This window comes from Anolis sagrei, chromosome 8 (genome assembly GCF_037176765.1).
Source record: "Anolis sagrei isolate rAnoSag1 chromosome 8, rAnoSag1.mat, whole genome shotgun sequence".
In the NCBI taxonomy this organism is placed as follows: domain Eukaryota; kingdom Metazoa; phylum Chordata; class Lepidosauria; order Squamata; family Dactyloidae; genus Anolis; species Anolis sagrei.
This window is the reverse complement of record NC_090028.1, coordinates 8,077,363-8,104,319: the sequence shown is the minus strand read 5'-3', so window position 1 is coordinate 8,104,319 and position 26,957 is coordinate 8,077,363. Positions and strand designations below refer to the sequence as shown.

At 45.2% G+C, this 26,957-nt stretch overlaps 1 protein-coding gene across 1 annotated transcript in view; it reads left to right on the top strand.

Annotated features, from left to right (window-relative positions):
* NECAB2 (N-terminal EF-hand calcium binding protein 2) overlaps positions 1 to 23,246 on the top strand; it is a 332,316-nt gene extending 309,070 nt beyond the window's left edge. The window contains exons 9-13 of the mRNA XM_060788246.2: positions 4,086 to 4,142; positions 10,956 to 11,068; positions 13,088 to 13,165; positions 17,057 to 17,148; positions 21,610 to 23,246. Coding sequence (XP_060644229.2) covers positions 4,086 to 4,142; positions 10,956 to 11,068; positions 13,088 to 13,165; positions 17,057 to 17,148; positions 21,610 to 21,638 — 369 coding nt within the window. The 3' untranslated portion in view covers positions 21,639 to 23,246. The remainder of the gene's footprint in view (positions 1 to 4,085; positions 4,143 to 10,955; positions 11,069 to 13,087; positions 13,166 to 17,056; positions 17,149 to 21,609) is intronic.
* Positions 23,247 to 26,957: the final 3,711 nt, after the last annotated feature.

Sequence of the window (26,957 nt, the reverse complement as noted above, 5' to 3'; positions counted from 1 at the left end):
TCAAAGAGCATTCTGAACTCCACCAATGATGGAATTGAACCAAACTTGGCACACAAAACTCCCATGACCAACAGAAAATACTGGAATGTTTTGGTGAGCATTGACCTTGAGTTTGGGAGTTGTAGTTCATCGATATCCAGAGATCACTGTGGACTCAAATAATGATGGATCTGGACCAAACTTGGCACAAATACCCAATATCCCCAAATGTGAACACTGGTGAAGTTTGGGGAAAACAGACCATGACATTAGGAAGTTGTAGTTGCAGGGATTTATAGTTCACCTACAATCAAAGAGCATTCTGAACTCCACCAATGATGGAATTGAACCAAACTTTGCACTCAGAACTCCCATGATGACCAACAGAAAATACTGGAAGTGTTTGGTGAACATTGACCTTGAGTTTGGGAGTTATAGTTCACTGACATCCAGAAAGCACTGTGGACTCAAACAATGATAGATCTGGACCCAGGGGCAGCTCAACCCATTATGCAAAGTAAGCATTTGCAGTATATTTGATTTTGCCCAGGGGCACTCTTGAGGCGCTCTTGGGAGAAAATAGACCTTGACATATGAGAGTTGTAGTTACTGGGATGTATAATTCACCTATAATCAAAGAGCATTCTGAACTCCACCAATGATGGAATTGGACCAAATATGGCACACAGAACTCCCACGACGAACAGAAAATATATATCAGTGATTGGTGGGGGGGGGGGGGGGGGGACAAAATACCGTTTGCTTACCGTTGAAAATTATCTAGAACCAATTCTGTCTGGACCAAACTTGGTACAGATACTCAATATGCCCAAATGTGAACACTGGTGGAGTTTGGGGGAAATAGATCTTGACATTTGGGAGTTGTAGTTGCTGGGATTTATAGTTCACCTACAATCAAAGAGCATTCTGAACTCCACCAATGATGGAACTGAACCAAACTTCGCACTCAGAACTCCCTTGATCAACAGAAAATACTGGAAAGGTTTGGTGGGCATTGACCTTGAGTTTGGGAGTTGCAGTTCATCTACATCTAGAGGGCACTGTGGATTCAAATAATGATGGATCTGGACCAAACTTGGCACAAATACTCAATATGCCCAAATGTGAACACTAGTGGAGTTTGGGGAAAACAGACCTTGACATTAGGAAGTTGTAGTTGCAGGGATTTATAGTTCTCCTACAATCAAAGAGCATTCTGAACTCCACCAATGATGGAATTGAACCAAACTTGGCACACAGAACTCCCCTGATCAACAGAAAATACTGGAAGTGTTTGGTGAGCATTGACCGTGGGTTTTTGGAATTGTAGCTCACTGATATCTAGAGAGCACTATCGATTCAAACAATGATGGATCTGGACCAAACTTGGCATGAATACTCAAAATACTTAAAATGCCCAAATGTGAACACTGGTGGAGTTTGGGGAAAATAGACCTTGACATTAGGAAGTTGTACTTGCAGGGATTTATAGTTCACCTACAATCAAAGAGCATTCTGAACTCCACCAATGATGGAATTGAACCAAACTTCGCACTCAGAACTCCCATGACCAACAGTAAATACTGGAAGGGTTTGGTGTCCATTGACCTTGAGTTTGGGAGTTGTAGTTCACCTACATGCAGAGAGCACTTTGGACTCAAACCATGATGGATCTGGACCAAACTTGGCACGAATGTTCCATAATCCCAAATATGGACACAGATGGAGTTTGGGGGACATTGACATTTGGGAGTTGGGCCACCTTGGGCCACGAGGACAGTCGGATAAGAAATAAAAATTATTATAATTATTTGAAACACAACAAGATGAGTCCACAGCTGACAGATAGTAATTTTATTAGTGTTGATTGTTTTTAAGTGCAGGCCAAGCTCCTTAGGCAATGCACCAAGTGTGCCAAGCATCACTGGGACCACCTTGACTAGCTTATGCCAGTCTATACTATTATTGTTGTTGTTGTTGTTATTGTTATTGTTATTATTTGATATACAACAAGATGAGTCCACAACTGACAGATAGTAATTTTATTAGTTTTGATTGTTTTTAAGTGCAGGCCAAGCTCCTTAGGCAGTGCACCCAGTGTGCCGATCACCACTGGGCCCACCTTGACTGGCTTATTCCAGAGTCTATACTATTATTATTATTAGTAGTAGTAGTAGTAGTAGTAGTATTAGTATTATTATTTGATATACAACAAGCTGAGTCACAACTGACAGATAGTAATTTTGTTAGTGTCGATTGTTTTTAAGTGCAGGCCAAGCTCCTTAGGCAGTGCACCCAGTGTGCCGATCACCACTGGGACCACCTTGACTGGCTTATTCCAGAGTCTATACTATTATTATTATTATTATTATTATTATTATTATTATTTGATATACAACAAGCTGAGTCACAACTGACAGATAGTAATTTTGTTAGTGTTGATTGTTTTTAAGTGCAGGCCAAGCTCCTTAAGCAATGCACCCAGCGTGCCGATCACCACTGGGCCCACCTTGACTGGCTTGTGCCAGAGTCTATACTATTATTATTATTATTATTATTATTATTATTATTATTTGATACACAACAAGATGAGTCCACAGCTGACAGATAGTAATTTTATTAGTGTTGATTGTTTTTAAGTGCAGGCCAAGCTCCTTAGGCAGTGCACCCAGCATGCCGATCACCACTGGGTCTACCTTGACTGGCTTGTGCCAGAGTCTATATTATTATTATTATTATTATTATTATTATTAGATACACAACAAGATGAGTCCACAGCTGACAGATAGTAATTTTGTTAGTGTCGATTGTTTTTAAGTGCAGGCCAAGCTCCTTAGGCAGTGCACCCAGCGTGCCGATCACCACTGGGCCCACCTTGACTGGCTTATTCCAGAGTCTATACTATTATTATTATTATTATTATTATTATTATTATTATTATTATTATTTGATACACAACAAGATGAGTCCACAGCTAACAGATAGTAATTTTATTAGTGTCAATTGTTTTTAAGTGCAGGCCGAGCTCCTTAGGCAATGCACCAAGTGTGCCAAGCATCACTGGGACCACCTTGACTGGCTTATGCCAGTCTATACTATTATTATTATTATTATTATTATTATTATTATTATATACACAACAAGATGAGTCTACAGCTGACAGATAGTAATTTTATTAGTGTCGATTGTTTTTAAGTGCAGGCCAAGCTCCTTAGGCAGTGCACCCAGCGTGCCGATCACCACTGGGACCACCTTGACTGGCTTATTCCAGAGTCTATACTATTATTATTATTATTATTATTATTATTATTATTATTATTATTTGATATACAACAAGATGAGTCCACAACTGACAGATAGTAATTTTATTAGTGTCGATTGTTTTTAAATGCAGGCCAAGCTCCTTAGGCAGTGCACCAAGTGTGCCGATCACCACTGGGACCACCTTGACTGGCTTATGCCAGAGTCTATACTATTATTATTATTATTATTATTATTATTATTATTATTATTAACTGGGGCTCATGCCACTCCCCAGATTCGAACCTGTGACCTTTCAGTCAACAAGTTCAGCAGCTCAGCGGTTTAACCCACTGCACTACCGGGGGCTCCATCATCATCATCATCATCATTATTATTATTATTATTTGAAACACAACAAGATGAGTCCACAGCAAACAAGATCACTCTGCTGGCTGTTGTGTTGGGTCACACGTTGGATACTTCCCAAATGTCTAGGACTGTGTGATGTGTCGGCGAATAATGCGTGCAGATCCCAATAGGGTGGCCTCTTGCAGCTGGCAGATAGTAATTTTGTCAACGCCGATTGTGTTTAAGTGCAGGCCAAGATCTTGAGGCACTGCACCCAGTGTGCCGATCACCACTGGGACCACCTTGACTGGTTTGTGCCAGAGTCTTTGCAGTTCAATATTTAAATTCTTCTTCTTCTTCTTCTTCTTCTTCTTCTTCTTATTATTATTATTATTATTATTATTATTATTAAATTAATATTATTAAATTATTATTATTATTATTATTATTATTATTATTATTATTCTCCGACTGCCATTGTTATTGACTTTCGAAAATGTCTTCCTTCCCAACAGACTCTTTGGTTCGATCTGCACCAGCGACTGTCGGACAGCGAAAACACAGCCTGCGCGGTGAGTATGCACAACACCCCGGTGGTCGCTCTCTTTGCAAAGAGAACTCATTTGCATATGCAGATCACAAAAATGGGTAAAGGGCCCTTTCAAGGTATCTGTGTATGTATTCGTCGCAAACACCATCCGCTGCAAATGTGGCTCGAAAGGTCTTTATTTATTTACAGTATTTATATTCCACCCTTCTCAGGGGACTCAGGGCGGATTACAATGTACATATACATGGTAAACATTCAATTCCATAGACACAAAACATATATAGACAGACACAGAGGCTATTTAACATTCCAGCTTTTCATGAGGGTATTCTGGCCACCAGGGGAGCTGTCGCTTCATCGTCCATTAGTGACAATGATCAAGTACTTCCTCATTCTTTGCATGCTTGCTGGAGATTTTTATGGCATTGTAAATTAGTTAAATTAGCCTCCCCGCATAAGCAGTACCGAAATTTCCTACTTGACAGATGCAACTGTCTTTCGGAACAGCAAGCTAGACAAATGGCCGGAAGCTCACTCCAACCCGGGCTGGCTTCGAACTCATGACCTCTCAGTTAGCAGAGATTTTAATGCAACTGACTCCAAACGAGCTGCGCCACAACCAGGTCCTTTGCGATCTTGTGTTTGTGTCTTTGCAATCTTGTGTTTTGAATGTTGGACTATGACTCTGGAGACCAGGGTTCGAGTCTCTGCTCAGACATGGAAATTGATGGATGTGCTTTCTCAGCCCTAGAAAACCCCATAAGACGGTCGCCACAAGTGAGAAATGACTTGAAGGCATACAACAACAACATCCCACAGTGACTGTCTTTTGGGCTACACAAAAGAGGAGCTGAGGAGCCTTCTAATCAAGGTGAAAGAAGAAAGTGCAAAGCTGGGTTGCAGCTAAACATCCAAAAAACCAAGATTATAGCAACAAGAATGATTGACAACTGGAAAATAGAGGGAGAAAATGTGGAGGCCGTGACAGACTTTGTATTTCTAGGTGCAAAGATGACTGCAGATGCAGACTGTGGCCAGGAAATCAGAAGACGCTTCCTTCTTGGGAGGAGAGCAATGTCCAGTCTCGATAAAAGAGTAAAGAGTAGAGACATCAGACTGACAACAAAGATCCATTGCCTAGTCAAAGCCATGGTCTTCCCTGTAGTCACCTACGGATGTGAGAGCTGGACCTTCGGGAAGGCTGAGCGAAGGAAGAGAGATGCTTTTGAGCTGTGGTGTTGGAGGAAAGTTCTGAGAGTGCCTTGGACTGCGAGAAGATCCAACCAGTCCATCCTCCAGGAAATAAAGCCCGGCTGCTCATTGGAGGGAAGGAGACGAGAGACAAAGTTGAAGTCCTTTGGCCACATCATGAGGAGACAGCAAAGCCTAGAGAAGACAATGATGCTGGGGAAAGTAGAAGGAAAAAGGAAGAGGGGCCGACCAAGGGCAAGATGGATGGATGGCATCCTTGAAGTGACTGGACTGACCTTGAAGGAGCTGGGGGTGGTGACGGCCGACAGGGAGCTCTGGCGTGGGCTGGTCCATGAGGTCACGAAGAGTCGGAGATGACTGAACGAATGAACAACAACAACATTAAATTTAATGATGAACCCCTTTGCAAACCCCCCACAATTTTAGCCTGGCAGCACTCCACCCAAAGGCTTTCTGTAGCGGGGCAATGCTGGGAAATGATTGCTGGCTGAGTGTATAACAAAGTGACCCTAAAGCTCAGCCATTGTCTTCCCATTCATTGCTTAAGACAGTTTGGAAATACTAGTTTTGAGGTCCCGGTTTGGCTGTTGCTTCTGAGCGCCTCCATGAAGGAAGTGCCAAAAAAAGACAGAGCGGTGAGTTGACCTCCAAGTTGCTAACAATGAAGTGTCGAAGCTGCTGACAGTTTCCGAGCGGTGATACAAAGCAGGAATTGTCACATCCCCATTCATCGACCACAAAGGCTTTCGGTTCAATTGCTAGCAGCAGACACGTAATTGTGCTATGGGTTACCCACCTTGGCACAAAACAGTGTTGTTCAACTCTAAATTTACCTGCCATCATCCCCATTTCAGTTTGCCAACAAAGAAAATGAAGTTAGGTGTTATTAACCTATCTATCCAAGTGAAAATATGTATATATGTTTGTTCTTCAAAGGCTCCTTCGCCGTTCAATAGATCTGTACCAAACTTGATACATACATTCTTCACAATCCAAATTAAAATACTAGTCAGGTTTTAACTTTTAAAAAGCCACATGTTTTGTTTGTTGCCTTATTTTTTATTAAATGACTTACATGAGACTCATGCTGCAGCATTCAGGTGCAACCACCAGAGGGCAGTAGATAGATACAGAGCCTAGGACAATGTGTTGGCATGGAAGCCAACAAAGAAAATGAAGTAAAGTGTTATTAACCTATCTATCCAAGTGAAAATATGTATATATGTTTGTTCTTCAAAGGCTCCTTCGCCGTTTGATGGATCTGGACCAGACTTGGTACATACATTCTTCACAATCTAAATTAAAATACTGATCAGGTTTCAACTTTTGTTGTCTTTTTTAATTACTATTAAATGACCTACATTCATGGCAGCCCATGAGCCTCACACTGCAGCTCTCAGGTGCAACCACCAGAGGGCGGTAGATAGAGCCTAGGACAAAGTTTTGGCATGGAAGCGAGCTGGAGAAGGGAGAAAGAGTACTTAAGATGATACAAAACCTGGGAAATATTTCCGTTATTTATAGAATTCAGAGCAATGTGTTTCTTATGCATGAAGAAAAGATTTAGCTGAGTTAATCTGTGCCTGGCCTTTCCTGGCTATGTGAATGTTGCAATTGGGCACCTTGCAGCTTCAAAGCCTTGCTGCTTCCTGCCTAGGGGAATCAGGACAGTAAATAAAGAACAACACTCAGAAAAGAGGGGAATTCCAGACAGGGAACAATCAGGGCCAGCTAACACCACCCAACAAAGGATTCCCCCAGGCATTGAATGACTTTTTTGCTTCCTGCCTGGGGGAACCCTTTGTTGGGAGGTGCTAGCTGACCCTGATTGTTTCTTGTTTCTGGAATTGCCCTGTTTTCTGAGAGTTTCTGAGAAGCAGCCAGGCTTTGAAGCTGCAAGGCCATTCAATGCTAATCAAGCTTGCTAATTGTAACATTCATGCTTGAAAACACATAGCCAGGAAATGCCAGGTATGTAAACTAGTGTTTTATAAAAACAGGAGAATTCCAGACAGGGCCAGCTAACACCTTCCAGCAAAGGATTCCCCCATGCAGGAAGCAGCCAGGCTTTGAAGCTGCAAGGCCATTTGATGCTAATTAGGGTGGCCAATTGCACCATTCACACTTGCCTCCAACAGACAAGAGTTCTTTCTCCCAACCTGGACATTATTCCACAGATAGATATAGGACTCCCCCAAGCAGGAAGCAGCCAGGCTTTGAAGCTGCAAGGCTACTCAATGCTAATCAAGCTGGCCAATGGCAACATTCACACTTGCCTCCAACAAACAAGAGTTCTTTCTCCCAACCTGGACATCATTCCACAGATAGATATAGGACTCCCCCAGGCAGGGAGCAGCCAGGCTTTGAAGCTGCAAGGCCACTCAATGTTAATCAAGCTGGCCAATGGCAACATTCACACTTGCCTCCGACAGACAAGAGTTCTTTCTCCCACCCTGTTCATCATTACACAGATAGATATAGGACTTCCCCAAGCAGGAAGCAGCCAGGCTTTGAAGCTGCAAGGCCACTCAATGCTAATCAAGCTGGCCAATGGCAACATTCACACTTACCTCCAACAGACAAGAGTTCTTTCTCCCACCCTGGACGTTATTCCGCAGATATACAAACCGCACTTGCATAGTTTCCAACAGATCTCACAACCTCTGAGGATGCTTGTCATAGATGTGGGCGAAATGTCAGAAGAGAATGCTTCTGGAACACGGCTGTACAGCCTGGAAAACTCCCAGCTATCCAGCGATTCTGGCCATGAAAGCTTTCAACAACACAATAAGTAAATTGGGTTGTTGTAGATTTTTCGGGCAATATGGCTATGTTCTAGAAGCATTCTCTCCTGACATTTCGCCTCCATCTATTGCAAGCATCCTCAGAGGTTGCGAGGTCTGAGGATGCTTGCCATAGATGCAGGCAAAACGTCAGGTGTGAATGCTTCTAGTACATGGCCATATAACCCGAAAAACCTACAACAACCCAGTGATTCCAGCCATGACAGCCTTCGTCAATACATACAATAAATAAATTGTTTGTATTACCAGTGTAATACCCATATTTGTAGGACTTGTAGTTTCACGTACCCAGGTCTGAAAATATACTTTCTCTCTAGACATTTTCTAGGTCCTATATTATTGTTATGTTTCCAAAAAAGTTGTTCAGTTAGGTTCACTCTTTCCCATGGTTGTGCCTAGGTCTAAGGATATATTCCTCACATATTCCTCACAAAAAGCCAATGGGATTTTGGCCTGCATCAATAGGAGCATAGTGTCTAGATCTAAGGAAGTCATGCTACCCCTCTATTCTGCTTTGGTTAGACCACATCTGGAGTATTGTGTCCAGTTCTGGGCACCACAATTCCAGAGAGATATTGACAAGCTGGAATGTGTCCAGAGGAGGGCGACTAAAATGATCAAGGGTCTGGAGAACAAGCCCTATGAGGAGCGGCTTAGGGAACTGGGCATGTTTAGCCTGAAGAAGAGAAGGCTGAGAGGAGATATGATAGCCATGTATAAATATGTGAGAGGAAGCCACAGGGAGGAGGGAGCAAGCTTGTTTTCTGCTTCCTTGGAGACTAGGACGCGGAACAATGGCTTCAAACTACAAGAGAGGAGATTCCATCTGAACACGAGGAAGAACTTCCTGACTGTGAGAGCTGTTCAGCAGTGGAACTCTCTGCCCCGGAGTGTGGTGGAGGCTCCTTCTTTGGAAGCTTTTAAGCAGAGGCTGGATGGCCATCGGTCAGGGGTGATTTGAATGCAATATTCCTGCTTCTTGGCAGAATGGGGTTGGACTGGATGGCCCATGAGGTCTCTTCCAACTCTTTGATTCTATGATTCTATGAACATGAGGAAGAACTTCCTGACTCTGAGAGCCGTTCAGCAGTGGAACTCTCTGCCCCGGAGTGTGGTAGAGGCTCCTTCTTTGGAAGAGTTTAAACAGAGGCTGGATGGCCATCTGTCAGGGGTGATTTGAATGCAATATTCCTGCTTTTTGGCAGGGGGTTGGACTGGATGGCCCATGAGGTCTCTTCCAACTCTTTGATTCTATGATTCTATGAACATGAGGAAGAACTTCCTGACTGTGAGAGCCGTTCAGCAGTGGAACTCTCTGCCCCGGAGTGTGATAGAGGCTCCTTCTTTGGAAGAGTTTAAACAAAGGCTGGATGGCCATCTGTCAGGGGTGATTTGAATGCAATATTCCTGCTTCTTGGCAGAATGGGGTTGGACTGGATGGCCCATGAGGTCTCTTCCAACTCTTTGATTCTATGATTCTATTAACTAATGCAGCGTATTTAATACCCAGTGCACTTTCACGCTGTGTTTATTGTCAGCCACGCTGTTTGCTTCCCGATGTGAGCAAGGTTAAAGGGAAGGAAATTGCTTTTCGAATGTGAACCAGCCACTTGTGATTAAAAGGCAACTGGAGGATGAAAACAGAGCCTTGAAATGCCTCGCCTTCCCTTGGCAAAGCCTGATTCAGTCGCTTCCCGGTGTCTCTTGATTGGGAAAACAACATCAGAGAGGGGCCAAGATAGAAAAGGGTTTGAACGAGGCTGAATCGACAAGCTAAGAAAGGCCACAGAAAGGCCCAAAAAATTCACAGCAACCCAGTGATTCCAGCCATGAAAGCCTTCGACAATACAATGGCTGCTTCAAATAAAACATAAAGTCCAGAGAATGCTACTTGCACATACAATTGCCTTCATGCTATGCATATATGCAAGATAAATAGATGGTGTGTTACGACTTGGGTCTGCTCTCCAAGATATCACCAATGTGCAAATATGGGTGTTCAGCTCCTATGGTGTAACTCTGAAGCATAGCCCTATCGGCCAAACACAAGCTTGGTCTATATCAGTGGTTCTCAACCTTCCTAATGCTGCGACCCCTTAATACAGTTCTTCATGTTGTGGTGACCCCCAACCATAACCCTAACATTATGAATCGCCATGTAAATAATGATCTGCAGGATGTATTTTCATTCACTGGAGCAAATTTGGCACACATACCCAGTATGCCCAAATTTGAATACTGGTGGGGTTGGCGGGGGGATTGATTTTGTCATTTGGGAGTTGGAGTTGCTGGGATTTATAGTTAACATGTAAACAAAGAGCATTCTGAACCCCACCAACAATGGAATTGAACCAAAGTTGGCACAGAGAACTCCCATGATCAACAGAAAATACTGGAAGGGTTTGGTGGGCATTGACCTTGAGTTTGGGAGTTGTAGTTCACCTACATCCAGAGAGCACTGTGGGCTCAAACAATGATGGATCTGGACCAACTTGGACCAAACTTGGCACGGATACTCAATATACCCAAATGTGAACACTGATGGGGTTTTGGGAAAATAGACTTTGACATTTGGGAGTTGTGGATACTGGTATTTATAGTTCACGTACAATCAAGGAGAGTTTTGAACCCCACCAATGATAGAATTGGGCCAAAGTTCCCACACAGAACCCCCATGACCAACAGAAAATACTGTGTTTTCTGATGGTCTTTGGCGACCTCTCTGACACCCCTTCGCGACCCCCTCAGGGGTCCCGACCCCCAGGTTGAGAAACACTGGAATATATTAAGAGTCTTCTCTTCTGCTTCTTCCTCCCCAGTATCTACTTTTGGTACGAAATGAGATGACTGTTTCCCAGAAGCATTTGGGCGAGTTCTGCAGCTCCCTTAAACAGTACTTGAAGAACGTGGCAGGAGAACAGGACTGCTTCCAGTAAGTACAACATCCATGGGTTTGCAATAAAATAAGACATATTTGGACAGGAGCAGGACTTCTGGCATGGGTTCCCTACAAGCAAGGATGCACAGATCTGAAAAAAAAACTTCAAATTTTACCCTCTGTTTAATAGTGTAGTGGGTTCGATTCTGGGGAGCGGGGTGAGCTCCCGCTGTTAGCCCCAGCTTCTGTCAACCTAGCAGTTCAAAACCATGCAAATGGCACTTGGAGTGCCTCTGGTGTTGCCGCAAGGAGGTCCTCCATTGTGCATGTGGCAGGGCTCAGGTTGCATTGCAGCAGGTGGTTTGTGGTTTGCTCTTCTCCACACTCGCATGTTGTGGATTCCACTTTGTGGTCCCATTTCTTAAGGCTGGCTCTGCATCTCGTGGTGCCAGAGCGCAGTCTGTTCAGCGCCTTCCGAGTCGTCCAGTTTTCTGTGTGCCCAGGATCATAGAATCATAAAATCATAGAATCAAAGAGTTGGAAGAGACCTCATGGGCCATCCAGTCCAACCCCATTCTGCCAAGAAGCAGGAATATTGCATTCAAAGCACCCCTGACAGATGGCCATCTAGCCTCTGTTTAAAAACCTCCAAAGAAGGAGCCTCCACCACACTCCAGGGCAGAGAGTTCCACTGCTGAACAGCTCTAACAGTCAGGATGTTCTTCCTCATGTTCAGATGGAATCTCCTTTCTTGGAGTTTGAAGCCATTGCTCCATTGCATCCTAGTCTCCAGGGAAGCAGAAAACAAGCTTGCTCCTTATGACTTCCTCTCACATATTTATACATGGCCTTCGTCATGTCTCCTTTCAGCCTTCTCTTCTTCAGGCTAAACATGCCCAGCTCCTTAAGCCGCTCCTCATAGGGCTTGGTCTCCAGACCCTTGATCATTTTAGTCGCCCTCCTCTGGACACATTCCAGCTTGTCAATATCTCTCTTCAATTGTGGTGCCCAGAATTGGACACAATATTCCAGGTGTGGCCTAACCAAAGCAGAATAGAGGGGTAGCATTACTTCCTTAGATCTAGACACTATGCTCCTATTGATGCAGGCCCAAATCCCATTGGCTTCTTTTACCGCCACATCACATTATTGGCTCATGTTTAACTTGTTGTCCACGAGGACTCCAAGATCTTTTTCACATGTACTCCTCTTGAGCCAGGCATTGTCCCCCCTTCTGTATCTTTGCATTTCATTTTTCCTGCCTAAGTGGAGTATCTTGCATTTGTCCCTGTTGAACTTCATTTTGTTAGTTTTGGCCAATCATCTCTCTAATCTGTCAAGATCGTTTTGAATTCTGCTCCTCTCCTCTGGAGTATTGGCTATCCCTCCCAATTTGGTGTCATCTGCAAACTTGATGATCATGCCTTCTAGCCCTTCATCTAAGTCAGGCTTCCTCAAACTGTGGCCCTCCAGCTGTTTTGGCCTCCAACTCCCAGAAGCCTTTGCCAGCTTGTTCAATGGCCAGGAATTCTGGGAGTTGGAGGCTGAAACAGCTGGAGGGCCACAGTTTGAGGAAGCCTGATCTAAGTCATTAAAAGATGCAAAAAAAGGTTTCTGCAGTTTGATAAACTTTTCCCATGTTTTTATGATAGAGCCCATTATGAAATGACATCGATAACTCAGGAACAAAAATCGTGTTGACATAGTGTTATGTAAAACGTCGCAATAGACAGAAACCCTCTCCTTTTTGATCCAGGAGTGTTCAAACATTTCCAACACACGAGCATTAAGGCTATTGTGAGCTGTTCTCTAGGTGAGAAATCACCAAAATGGTGATGACATAGGTATGTTCTCGTTGGCTCGCAATCAGTTGCATTATCTGTTGCGAGAAGTTTGCATTGAACGCTGATTGCCATCACCAAAAATCAGACATTGTCAAGCATCACAAAGTTTGCAACCTGTTGGACAAGCAACAGAACAAGGCAGGAGACTGGTACGTGGATGGCATTTCCATCTGCCATAGGGATGCCATGTTTTTGTGACTGTTGTCCCCGTTTCTTTTCTCTGTCACAGCGTAACTGCAGTGCGGCTCCCCGACGGTGCCACCTTCATTGTCTATGAGTTTTGGGAGACCGAGGCGGATTGGAAAAGGTAAGGTGAAAAGCAAGGTGAGGGCATGGGCAAACTTGGGCCCTCCAGGTGTTTTGGACTCCAACTCCCACAATTCCTAACAGCCTATCGGCTGTTAGGAATTGTGGGAGTTGAAGTCCAAAACACCTGGAGGGCCCAAGTTTGCCCATGCCTTAAGTATATTAAAAATACTTAACTAAGTGGTCCAGTGAAGTAAAGGGGGTGAAGGATTTGTAACATTGGCATCACAATTGTGACAACATAGCATTTTATTAATTAGTTTATTGGTATTAAGGTTATTTATAATGGATAAAATAAGGCATATGTCTGTGTGGGTGTACTCGGTAAATGCCAAGACCACAATGGAGGGCGAAAGGTGAATGTCTCCAACGGCCTCCCTCCATATTTGCAAACACTTGCTATTTGCTCTTTTAAGAAAAGAAACCAAGTGGTTGCTTATTGTATAAATCAATTTATTTGGTTGGTTTGTGTATAATTGTGGAGGAAGGCATGGAATCAAGTTGGTGGGCATGGAGGTGGGCATGGGTACCCATTGGCAAGACAGGAGGCAAGCATGGAGGCATATTGGCAGGCATGAAGGTAGGCATGGATGCACATTGGCAGACATGGAAGCAGGCATGGAAGCATATTGGCAGGCATAGAAGCATGTTGGCAGGCATGGAGGTAGGTATGGATACACGTTGGCAGGTTTGGAAATAGGCATGGAAGCAGACATGGAAACACCCATGGATGCACATTGACAGGCATGGAGGCATGTTGGCAGGCATGGTGGTAGGTATGGATGCATGGAGGCAGGCATGGAAATAGGCATGGAACCTGTAATGGATGCACATTGGTAGGCATGGAGGAAGGCATGGAAGCAGGCATGGACACACATTGGCAGGCATGGAGGTAGGCATGGAAACAGGCATGGAGGCAAGTTGGCAGGCATGGAGGTAGGTATGGATGCACATTGGGGGCATGGAAGTAGACAGGAGGCAAGCATGGAGGCATATTGGCAGGCATGGATGCACATTAGCAGGCATGGAGGTAGGCATGGAAGCAGGCATGGACGCATGTTGGCAGGCATGGAAGTAGGCATGGACGCACATTGGCAGGCATGGAGGTAGGCATGGAAACAGGCATGGATGCACATTGGCATGCATGGAAACAAGCATGGAGGCAGGCATGGAGGTAGATATGGATGCACAATGGCAGGCATAGAGGCAGGCATTGAAGCATGTTGGTAGGCATGGAGGTAGGTATGGATGCACGTTGGCAGGTTTGGAAGCAGGCATGGAAACAGGCATGGATGCACATTAGCAGGCATGGAGGTAGGCATGGAAGCAGGCATGGATGCATGTTGGCAGGCATGGAAGCAGGCATGGACGCACATTGGCAGGCATGGAGGTAGGCATGGAAACAGGCATGGATGCACATTGGCATGCATGGAAACAGGCATGGAGGCAGGCATGGAGGTAGATATGGATGCACATTGGCGGGCATAGAGGCAGGCATGGAAGCATGTTGGTAGGCATGGAGCTAGGTATGGATGCACGTTGGCAGGTTTGGAAGCAGGCATGGAAACAGGCATGGATGCACATTCGCAGGCATGGAAGTAGGCATGGAGGTATGTTGGCAGGCATGGTGGTAGGTACGGATGCATGGAGGCAGGCATGGGAACAGGCATGATGCACATTGGCAGGCATGGAGGCAGGTATAGATGCATGTTGGTGGGCATGGAGGTAGGCATGTTGGCAGGCAAGGAAAGTTGGAGGCAGGCATGGAGGCAGGCATGGAAGGAAGCAAGTTGGCAGGCATGGAGGGAGGTATGGATGCACATTGGCGAGCATGGAGGTAGCCATGTTGTCAGGCAAGGAAGTTTAGTGGCAGGTATGGAGGCAAGTGGGTAGACATGGAGTCAAGGAGGCTTAGAGACAGGCATGGAGGCATGATGGCAGGCAAGGCAGGCTTGGAGGCAAGCATGGATGAAAGCAAATTGGTGGGAATGGAGACAAGGGGGCTTGGAGCCATGCAAAGAGGCAAGCATGGAGATATGGATAGATATAACACATATAGGGGCAAAAACTTGATTTCCATTGTCAAGACTCACTGCAGGAGTGCAATACTACACTACATGGCTATTGTTCCAACTGTGAAGCCAGGAGAAAGCTGGGCTTGTGCTGAAGTCAAACCATTACAGGCGTTCTTTATATGTGTATATACACCTGTCCTCACTCCAACCTCCTTGCCAATTTCTTTTGGGGGTGGGTTTAACTCCAGCATCTGGACTCCAGCCCCCCCCCCCCCCATCATCCCCTGCAGAGCCATCTGAACGTAGGCAGCCCCTCCGCAGCCATCTGTCCTTCTGGCCATGGCTGCTTTGCTCAGCCACTGGCCCAGAGCCCAGGATTTCAGCATTTCAGCTCTGGCACACCTGAGCTTAGGGGCCGCTGAGTCCGTGGCTGTGAGCATCACTGCACCATATAAGGCAGTGTTTCTCAACCTTCCTAATGCCATGACCCCTTAATACAGTTCCTCATGCTGTGGTGACCCCCCAACCATAAAATTATTATTTTTTGTTGCTATTTAATAACTGTAATTTTGCTACCGTTACGAATCGTAATCTAAATATCTGATCTGCAGGATGTATTTTCATTCACTAGACCAGATTTGGCACAAATACCCGATACACCCAAATTTGAATACTGATGGGGTTGGGGGGGATTGATTTTGTCATTTGGGAGTTGTAGTTCCTGGGATTTGTAGTGCACTACAATCAAAGAGCATTCTGAACTCCACCAACAATGGAATTGAACCAGACTTGGCACATAGAACTCCCATGACCAAGAGAAAATACTGGAAGGGCTTGGTGTGCATTGACCTTGAGTTTTGGGAGTTGTAGTTCACCTACATCCAGAGAGCACTGTGGACTCAAAAATGATGGATCTGGACCAAACTTGGCACAAATTTTCAATATATCCAAATGTAAACACGAGTGGGGTTTGGGGAAAATAGACCTTGACATTTGGGAGTTGTAGTCACTGGGATTCACAGTTCACCTACAATCAAAGAGCATTCTGTACTCCACCAACGATGGAATTGAATCATACTTGGCACACAGAACTCCCATGACCAAGAGAAAATACTGGAAGGGCTTGGTGTGCATTGACCTTGAGTTTTGGGAGTTGTAGTTCACCTACATCCAGAGAGCACTGTGGACTCAAACAATGATGGATCTGGACCAAACTTGGCACAAATTCTCAATATACCCAAATGTAAATACTAGTGGGGTTTGGGGGAAATAGACCTTGACATTTGGCAGTTGTAGTTGCTGGGATTTATAGTTCACCTACAATCAAAGAGCATTCTGAACCCAATCAATGATAGAATTGGGCCAAGCTTCCCACACAGAACCCCCATGACTAACAGAAAACATATATTCTGACGGTCTTCGGTGACCCCTCTGACACCCACTCGCGACCCCCCCAGGGGTCCCGACCCCCAGGTTGAGAAACACTGATATAAGGCATCATGGTTTTCTGTGCAAAGAGGCTTTGCCATGGAGATGAAAGGGAGAAGCAAATATGGAGAAAGAATACAGGGAAGGAGGAGATGGACGGATGGACGGACATATACACTCCACCTTAGTACTACAAACATTTTTGCCATTCTTTGATCAAGAGTAGTTCTAGTATTATTATCATACAGAAACATACAGGGAAAGTAGACAATATCTTGTTAAGACATCTGTTCCACCCTTCCAGCCAACTACATTTGGGTCTCCACTTTGGAAAGGTCACTCCTTTTAATGGGAATTCATGGCTCAGGAAAAGACAACAAAGACAGAGTTCATGGTTTTTAGAAAATTGGTAAATTAAGGTGTTTTTCTGCATTGTCTCCCTGCTCCAGGCACCTACAGAGCCCTGCCTGTAAAACCTTCCAGCATGTGAAGGTGGACACACTGACTCAGCCGGAAGCAGTTTCCAGCGTGTTTGTGCCAGGTAGGGATCCATAATCTGATCCAAAACTATAAACTGGGACACAAGGTCTCTATATTTTATTTGTCGTGTCAGAACAGCCAGTCAAATTATATTACATTTCTAACAGAGCAAAGCAAACAAGCAGATTACAAAATTTGTGAGTATGAGGGTTGATTAAATGTCCTTTGACCAGTATCTGGCCACTTGGCGTGCCTCTGGTGTTGCTGCAAGAAGGTCCTCCATGGTGCATGTGGCAGGGCTCAGGGTGCATTGCAGCAGGTGGTCAGTGGTTTGCTCCTCTCCACACTCGCATGTCGAGGATTCCACTTTGTAGCCCCATTTCTGAAGGTTGGCTCTGCATCTCGTGGTGCCAGAGCGCAGTCTGTTCAGTGCCTTCCAGGTCGCCCAGGGGGGAGTCTCTCATTGGGTATCAGCCATTGGTTGAGGTACTGGGTTTGGGCCTGCCACTTTTGGACTCTCACTTGCTGGGGTGTTCCAGTGAGTGTCTCTGTAGATCTTAGAAAACTATTTCTAGATTTAAGTTGTTGACGTGCTGGCTGATACCCAAACAGGGGATGGGCTGGAGATGTCTCTGCCTTGGTCCTTTCACTATTGGCTGCTACTTCCCGGCGGATGTCAGGTGGTGCAATACCGGCTAGACAGTGTAATTTTTCCAGTGGTGTGGGGCGCAGGCACCCTGTGATAATGCAGCATGTCTCATTAAGAGCCACATCCACTGCTTTAGTGTGGTGAGATGTGTTCCACACTGGGCATGCATACTCAGCAGCAGAGTAGCACAGCGCAAGGGCGGATGTCTTCACTGTATCTGGTTGTGATCCCCAGGTTGTGCCAATCAGCTTTCGTATGATATTGTTTCTAGCACCCACTTTTTGCTTGATGTTCAGACAGTGCTTCTTGTAGGTAAGAGCACGGTCCAGAGTGACTCCCAGATATTTGGGTGCGCTGCAATGCTCCAGTGGGATTCCTTCCCAGGTGATCTTCAGAGCTCGGGATGCTTCTCTGTTCTTGAGATGAAAGGCACATGTCTGTGTTTTAGATGGGTTGGGGATCAGTTGGTTTTCCCTGTAATAGGCAGTAAGAGCACCTAGAGCTTCAGAGAGCTTCTGTTCAACCATCTCAAAGCTCCCTGCTTGAGCAGTAATGGCACGATCATCAGCGTAGATGAAACTCTCCGTCCCTTCTGGCAGTGGCTGGTCATTTGTGTAGATGTTGAACATGGATGGAGCAAGCACGCTCCCCTGAGGCAGGCCGTTCTTCTGTTTCCGCCATCTGCTTCTCTGACCCTGGTCTCTATAGAGTAGCATAGATATTGGTATACCCATAGTACCAATACAAGCCTGCAGATTGGTCTAGACCAGAGGTCCACAAACTATTTATTTATTGTGTTGTTGAAGGCTCTCATGGCCAGAATCGCTGGGTAGCTGGGAGTTTTCCAGGCTGTACGGCCGTGTTCCAGAAGCATTCTCTCCTGACGTTCGCCCACATCTATAGCAGGCATCTTGAGAGGTTGTGTGGTCAATGTATTGTCGAAGGCTTTCATGGCTGGAATCACTAGGTTATTGTGGGTTTTTTTCGGGCTATATGGCCATGTTCTAGAGGCATTTCTCCTGACGTTTCGCCTGCATCTATGGCAAGCATAGAGTAGAATACCTCTGAGGATGCTTGCCATAGATGCAGGCGAAACGTCAGGAGAAATGCCTCTAGAACATGGCCATATAGCCCAAAAAAAACCCCACAATAACCTGTTGTGTGGTCTGTTAAAAACTATGCAAATGGAGTTTCTATATCTGTGGAATGATGTCCAGGGTGGGACAAAGAACTCCTGTCTGTTGGAAGCAAGTGTGAATGTTGCAATTGGCCACCTTGATTATTTATTTATTTTATTTATTTATTCACAATGGGGTATAATTATCGTAAATAAATAAATAAATAAATAAATAATATATGCCCCCCTTCTCGCCCTGAAGGGGACTCATAGCAGCTTACAAGTTATATGTACACATACAATATATTATATTATTAGCGTAGCACAACATTAGTATTATATATTACTATATAGTACTATACCACTATACTGTAATATTGTTAGTAATATTACATGTAACACGAAATATAAAATTATCATATTGCATTATTATTATTTGCATTGAATGGCCTTGCAGCTTCAAAGCCTGGCTGCTTCCTGCCTGAGGGAATCCTTTGTTAGAGGTGTTCGTCAGCCCTGATTGTTTCCTATCTGTTATATGTACATACAATATATTATATTATTAGCATAGCACAACATTAGTATTAAATATTACTATACAGTACTATACCACTATACTGTAATATTGTTAGTAATATTACATGTAATACGAAAAATAAAATTATTATATTGTATTATTATTATTATTAGCATTGAATGGCCTTGCAGCTTCAAAGCCTGGCTGCTTCCTGCCTGGGGGAATCCTTTGTTAGAGGTGTTAGTCAACCCTGATTGTTTCCTATCTGTTATATGTACATACAATATATTATATTATTAGCATAGCACAACATTAGTATTATACATTACTATACAGTACTATACCACTATACTGTAATATTGTTAGTAATATTGTAGATACTGGCTAGACAGTGTAATTTCCCCAGTGGTGTAGGGCGCAGACACCCCGTGATAATGCGGCATGTCTCATTAAGAGCCACATCTATTGTTTTAGTGTGGTGAAATGTGTACCACACTGGGCATGCATACTCAGCAGCAAAGTAGCATAGCGCAAGGGCAGATGTCTTCACTGTGTCTGGTTGTGATCCCCAGGTTGTGCCAGTCAGCTTTCGTATGATATTGTTTCTAGTGCCCACTTTTTGCTTGATATTCAGGCAATGGCTTCTCTGCCTGCCATAGATGTTGGCGAAACATCGGAGAGAATGCTTCTGGAACATGGCCAGACAGCCTGGAAAACTCACAGCAACCCAGTAATACAATATTTAAAATAAGAAACAATTTTACCCAACATAAATATTTCAATGGGAGGTGTGAGCCTGCTTTTGGCTGATGGGGAAGTCCGTTATTTAGGATCGATGTTGTTGTTGTGTGCCTTCAAGTCGTTTCAGACTTAGGAAATCTAAGGTTTACAGCAGGGGATGAGTAAAAGACTTCTTATGGCTGCATAATGCCTGTGGGCAGGGCCGTAGCCAGAAAAATTTTTCGGGAGGGGTTGAAATTTTTTTGGAGGGGGAGTTGAAAATTTCGCGGGTTGGGGGGGTTGAAACCTGTCTCCTAGCTCACGCTGAAGCCAAGAGCACAGCAGGGGGCAGAGCAGCCTTCAATAGCCTGCAGTTCCGCCCCTGTCAACCACCTCCACCAAGTCTGGCCTCCTTAATGAGAGCATTCAACATCCCCCCCCCCCCCCAACTTGGTTGCTTCACTACTGTTCTGTCGCGCGCTGGGCCTGTAAATAATTGTCTTTAGAACAGGATGTGCAACCTTTGCCCAGCGGGAAGCCTAAAGAGAAGTTCTCAGAGGTTTCCACCACAAACAGTCTTTAGATGGCTTGAGAAGTACAACAAAGTCTTTTATTAATGAACAATCAAACAGAAACTTCTCTTGTCTTCAGTAAAATTAAGCAAATGATTCCAAGCTTTTAGTCAACTGGTGAATTCCTAATCTTGCCCACAAAGGACAGGCAACTGTCTTCAATATCTTTAAAGAAAAATCCCCATTTTAACTTCTCCCAGGCTGACTGTAATCTAACCCGTACTGATGTGGGCTCTGCTACCGGGTTGAACTGCGTGTCGAACGCCGAGTGGACCTCCCAGCAAGGCAGTAGATGTTCTCCAGCTGGAGTTCTTTGGTCTTTAGGGCTGTTTTCCTGGAAATTCTTTGGAGACTCTTAAGACCTTTCTCCCCCGGAAGGTCTTAAGGGTTGAAGCTTTTGTACAGGGGAAGCTTGCACACATCCTATACACAAGCTTACCTTGCTGAGACTAACTAAAAATGGCTCCCTTCCCTTCCCAATTGCCCTGAGCAAGGGGCGGGACCAAAACTTAACAATGATGGACAGGTGACTTGCCCTATGACTGCAACCAAAGAAGCTACCTATCTGCAGAGTCCCTGAAACCTAGGACTGCAAGCAAACAAAGCAAATAAAGTTGGAGCTCCTGGTACAGCTATACCAGAACAACTACATCGGCTATTGCTGCAAGTAATGACAGTGTGAATAAATTGCCAATATTTGCTTGAGATAGTGCTTGCAGTTCTGGAGGGACTCTTGATTTTTTGCATCTCATAGACTTAGCAGCATGGAGATTGGGTTAACCAGTTAAAATTCATGAGTAAACTAGGGTTTTTTAAAAAAATCTGAAACATTTCGGGGGGGTTGAACCCCTAACCCCCCCCCCCTCGCTACGGGCCTGCCCGTGGGCCTTCCTTTGGGGTCCTTTGCTCTAAATATTGCTGAACTACGACTTCTCTTTCCTTGGCAGCTGCCTGGTGTACCCTCAACCGAGAGTGACGAGAGGAGACGGAAAAACCAGAGAAAGGACGGCGCCTCTCCTTTCCTGCCAGGCAAAACGTCGCTCTTTTGCAGAGAACGAAACTCCCCGTCTTTTCTAACAACTTTGTTACAGTTGCTGTATCTCCCTCTTTCCTATTCCCCCCCCCCAAAAGGAAGTCCTCTGAGGGTCATGTCAAGTTCAAACGTGTGACATGGCCCCAGGCAAACACAGCAAACAGTAACATAGCATGAATGCCCATTCATATCTTGATTAATTAATCAGTGTATAAGGGAGAGATCTTACTGTAGTTGTTTTTCTAAATCAGGATACCAAGACCACTGGATGGTAAAAAGAAAAAACGCTGTTGAGTCTCAGCATGTGTTGTCGGGCAATAGTTACCCCGCAAGTGCTGTTTATGCCATTCCAAAAATATTGTTAAATGTTGTTTCACGAATTTTCTCTGGGAATTGGAGTTTTGGAGGTGCAGAACTGGTTTTGGTATCCACACAACACACATATCCAAAAGCAAGCTACCATATATAGTAGACATGTGCACGGTATTTGTTTCTCTCGTTTCATTGGTTTCTTTTGTTCCTTAGGGAGCATGGAATGGGAAAGCCCCTCCCCGTACAAAAATTAGCTCGACACGAAAGCAAGCGGGAGCGGATACCAGCTCGACAACACACATATCCAAAAGCAACGTGTCATATATAGTAGACATGTGCACGGTATTTGTTTCATTCGTTTCTTTCATTACTTGGGGAGCACGGAATGGGAAGGCCCCTCCCCATACAAAAATTAGCTCAACAAGAAAGCAAGTGGGAGCGGGTACCAGCTCCACAACACACATATCCAAAAGCAACGTGTCATATATAGTAGACATGTGCACGGTATTTGTTTCATTCATTTCTTTTGTTACTTGGGGATCATGGAATGGGAAGGCCCTTCCCCATACAAAAATTAGCTTGACACGAAAGCAAGCGGGAGCGGATACCGGCTCCACAACACACATATCCAAAAGCAACGTGTCATATATAGTAGACATGTGCACGGTATTTGTTACATTCATTTCTTTTGTTACTTGGGGATCATGGAATGGGAAGGCCCTTCCTCATACAAAAATTAGCTTGACACGAAAGCAAGTGGGAGCAGATACCGGCTCCACAACACACATATCCAAAAGCAAGCTGCCATATATAGTAGACATGTGCACAGTATTTGTTTCTCCCGTTTCTTTTGTTTCTTTCATTCCTTGGGGAGCACGGAATGGGAAGGTCACTCCCCATACAAAAATGAGCTTGACACGAAAGCAAGAGGGAGCAGGTACCAGCTCCACAACACACATATCCAAAAGCAAGCTGCCATATATAGTAGACATGTGCACAGTATTTGTTTCTCCCGTTTGTTTTGTTTCTTTCATTTCTTGGGGAGCACAGAATGGGAAGGTCCCTCCCCGTACAAAAATGAGCTTGACATGAAAGCAAGAGGGAGCAGGTACCAGGTCCACAACACACATACCCAAAAGCAAGCTGCCATATAGAGTAGACATGTGCACAGTATTTGTTTCTCCCGTTTCATTCGTTTCTTTCATTCCTTGGGGAGCACGGAATGGGAAGGCCCCTCCCCATACAAAAATGAGTTCAAAACGAAAGCAAGCGGGAGGGGGTACCGGCTCCACAACACACATATCCAAAAGCAAGCTACCATATATAGTAGACATGGTCACAGTATTTGTTTCTCCCTTTTCATTCATATCTTTAGTTCCTTGGGAAGCAAGGAATAGGAAGGCCCCTCCCCGTACAAAAATGAGCTCAACACGAAAGCAAGCGGGAGCGGGTATTGGCTCTACCACACACATATCCAAATGCAAGCTGCCATATATAGTAGACATGTGCACAGTATTTGTTTCTCCCGTTTCATTCATTTCTTTCGTTCCTTGGAGAGCACGGAATGGGAAGCCCCCCCCCCCCCCCAATACAAACATGAGCTCGACTTGAAAGCAAGCAGGAGCGGGTACTGGCTCCACAACACACATATCCAAAATCAAACTGCCATATATAGTAGACATGTGCACAGTATTTGTTTCTCCCGTTTCATTTGTTTCTTTCATTCCTTGGAGAGCACGGAATGGGAAGCCCCCCCCCCCCCCATACAAACATGAACTCGACTTGAAAGCAAGCGGGAACAGGTACCGGCTCCACAACACACATATCCAAAAGCAAGGTGCCATATAGAGTAGACATGTGCACGGTATTTGTTTCTCCCTTTTCTTCGTTTCTTTCATTCCTTGGGGAGCACGGAATGAGAAGGTCCCTCCCCATACAAAAATGAGCTCGACACGAAAGCAAGCGGGAGTGGGTATCGGCTCCAAGCCTGCTTTTTAGAATCATAGTTACACCTCCGAGACAGAGATAGAGGAGAGGAGAGGGATTGTGCTCAGGGCACTTGGCTGCAGACCCTGGCAGAAGTGGGCACTCTGGGTCTGAAGGTCACACATACCCTCTCCTGGGGTGTACATGCCCAGAAAGTGCCCATGCCTGCCAGGGACTTTTTGGGCCTGCACAGTCATGGAGTCCTGTGCTAATGAAGACACAGCAGCCCAGGCAAGCAAGGCAGCATGGAGCCCCAGCAAAGCCACCGGCAAACGCAACGGAAGGCAAGCTCCAGCAAGCCACCAGTAAGTACGGTGTGTCATAGCTCCACACCAAGGGATCTCACCATGGGTCAGCTCTTAGCTCCTGGCTAAGGAGGTCAGATGGAACAGGCACAAGGTAGGTTTCCCAATTGAATAGGGAAACAACAGCGAGAAATGGTGGCAGAGCTGGCTCATTTTCCCTCTTTCCTCCTCTATCTCTGTCTCAGGGGTGTCTTCAGCCCCGGTTGCTACAACATGGGTAGACATGCTAGTCTATTGCAGGAAACACTATAAAGCAGGCATGGGCAAACTTCGGCTGTTAGGAATTGTGGGAGTTGGAGTCCAAAACACTTGGAGGGCCAAAGTTTGCCCATGCATGCTATAAACACACAGGCACATCAAATCACCTCTCAACAAAAGATTCCCCCAGGCACTGCCAAGCCATTGTATGCTAATCAAGGTGGTCAGTTGAAACATTCACACCTAGCTCCAGCAGACAAAAGTCCTTTGTCCCACCCACAGATATATAAACCCATTTTCCTACTTCCAACAGACCTCACTACCTCTGAGGATGCTTTGCCATAGATGCAGGTGAAACATCAGGAGAAAATGCCTCTAGAACATGGCCATATAGACCGGAAAAACCTACAACAACCCATGCTATAAAGAGTTTGTTGCCCTAAGACTGACAGATAAAGTGTGCGCCAGAAAGGGGAGCCTGGGTGGGAAGCCCCCTCTACCCCACATGGGCTGATAGAAAACGAATATTTCGGCACCGTAAAGCAAAAACAGGTATCTGGCCTCCTGATTTCGGGAGCCTCCCGAAAAACAAATCAAGGCTTTCACCGAAAGCCGGGACACAAAATGGGTGAAGGTTCGCCCCAAATGCACAACCCTAATATATAAAAGATAAAGGTTTCCCCTTGACATCAAGTCTAGTCGTGTCCAACTCTGCGGAGTGGTGCTCATCTCCATTTCTAAGCCGAAGAGCCGGCATTGTCCATAGACATCCGCAAGGTCATGTGACCTGCATGACTCCATGCAACACCGTTACCTTCTCACCAAAGTGGTACCTATTGATCTAGTCATATTTGCATGTTTTTGAACTATTAAGTTGGCAGGAGCTGGGGCTAACACTGGGAGCTCACCCTGCTCTCCGGATTCAAACTGCTAACCTTTCAGTCAGCAAGTTCAGAAGCTCAGCGGTTTAACTCGCTGCACCACCAAGGGCTCCGTAATATATAAAGCCCTCTAATCCCTAAGCCGAAGAGCCGGCATTGTCCATAGACACCCCCAAGGTCATGTGACCTGCATGACTCCATGCAACACCGTTACCTTCTCACCAAAGCGGTACCTATTGAGCTAGTCATATTTGCATGTTTTTGAACTATTAGGTTGTCAGGTGCTGGGGCTAACACTGGGAGCTCACCCTGCTCTCCGGATTCAAACTGCTAACCTTTCAGTCGGCAAGTTCAGAAGCTCAGCGGTTTAACTCGCTGCACCACCAAGGGCTCCGTAATATATAAAGCCCTCTAATCCCTAAGCCGAAGAGCCGGCATTGTCCATAGACACCCCCAAGGTCAAGTGACCTGCATGACTCCATGCAACACCGTTACCTTCTCACCAAAGCGGTACCTATTGAGCTAGTCATATTTGCATGTTTTTGAACTATTAGGTTGGCAGGAGCTGGGGCTAACAGTGGGAGCTCATCCTGCTCTCCGGATTCAAACTGCTAACCTTTCAATCAGCAAGTTCAGAAGCTCAGCGGGTTAACTCGCTGCACCACCAAGGGCTCCTTGATATATAAAGCCCTCTAATCCCATCGACACCATTTTGCATCCCCGACAGAGAACCAGGCGGTAAAACATTTGCATGTTTTCAAACTGCTATGTTGGCAGGAGCTGGGGCTAACAGCGGGAGCTCACCCTGCTCTCCGGATTCAAACTGCTAACCTTTCAATCAGCAAGTTCAGAAACTCAGCGGTTTAACTCGCTGCACCACCAAGTGCTCCGTAATATATAAAGCCCTCTAATCCCATCGACATCATTTTGCATCCCCGACAGAGAACCAGGCGGTAAAACATTTGCATGTTTTCAAACTGCCATGTTGGCAGGAGCTGGGGCTAACAGCGGGAGCTCACCCTGCTCTCCGGATTCAAACTGCTAACCTTTCAGTCGGCAAGTTCAGAAGCTCAGCGGTTTAACTCGCCGCACCACCAAGGGCTCCTTAATATATAAAGCCCTCTAATCCCATCGACACCATTTTGCATCCCCGACAGAGAACCAGGCGGTAACATTCTCCCAATAGCCAAATAACGTCATTTTCTGACATAGCGGCCTTTCGGTGGGCCACTTCCATCAACGAGGAGGTGTGTTGTTTCAATTCCTTCGAGTTATAATACAGCTAGCGCTTCCCTCCATTGCTTTTGGGATTATTTCCACGTAAACACCCACGCCGGCCAAACCTTTCCATTCCTCTCCGCTTCCTTCATTTTAATGCCAATGCATGATTATTATTTTTTTGTAAACATGGGTATATTTAGAGAAGCATCCCCCTCTCTTGCTATAGTAAGTAGCACTAAGTTACGTTACCAAGTTTAGGAGCCTTTCCTTTTCTTAAGTTGCCAACAAGGACTCGACAGGCAAGTCTCCAAATCGGGAAATAATCTTTGCCACCTCTTCCTCCGAGACGGCAAGCAAGC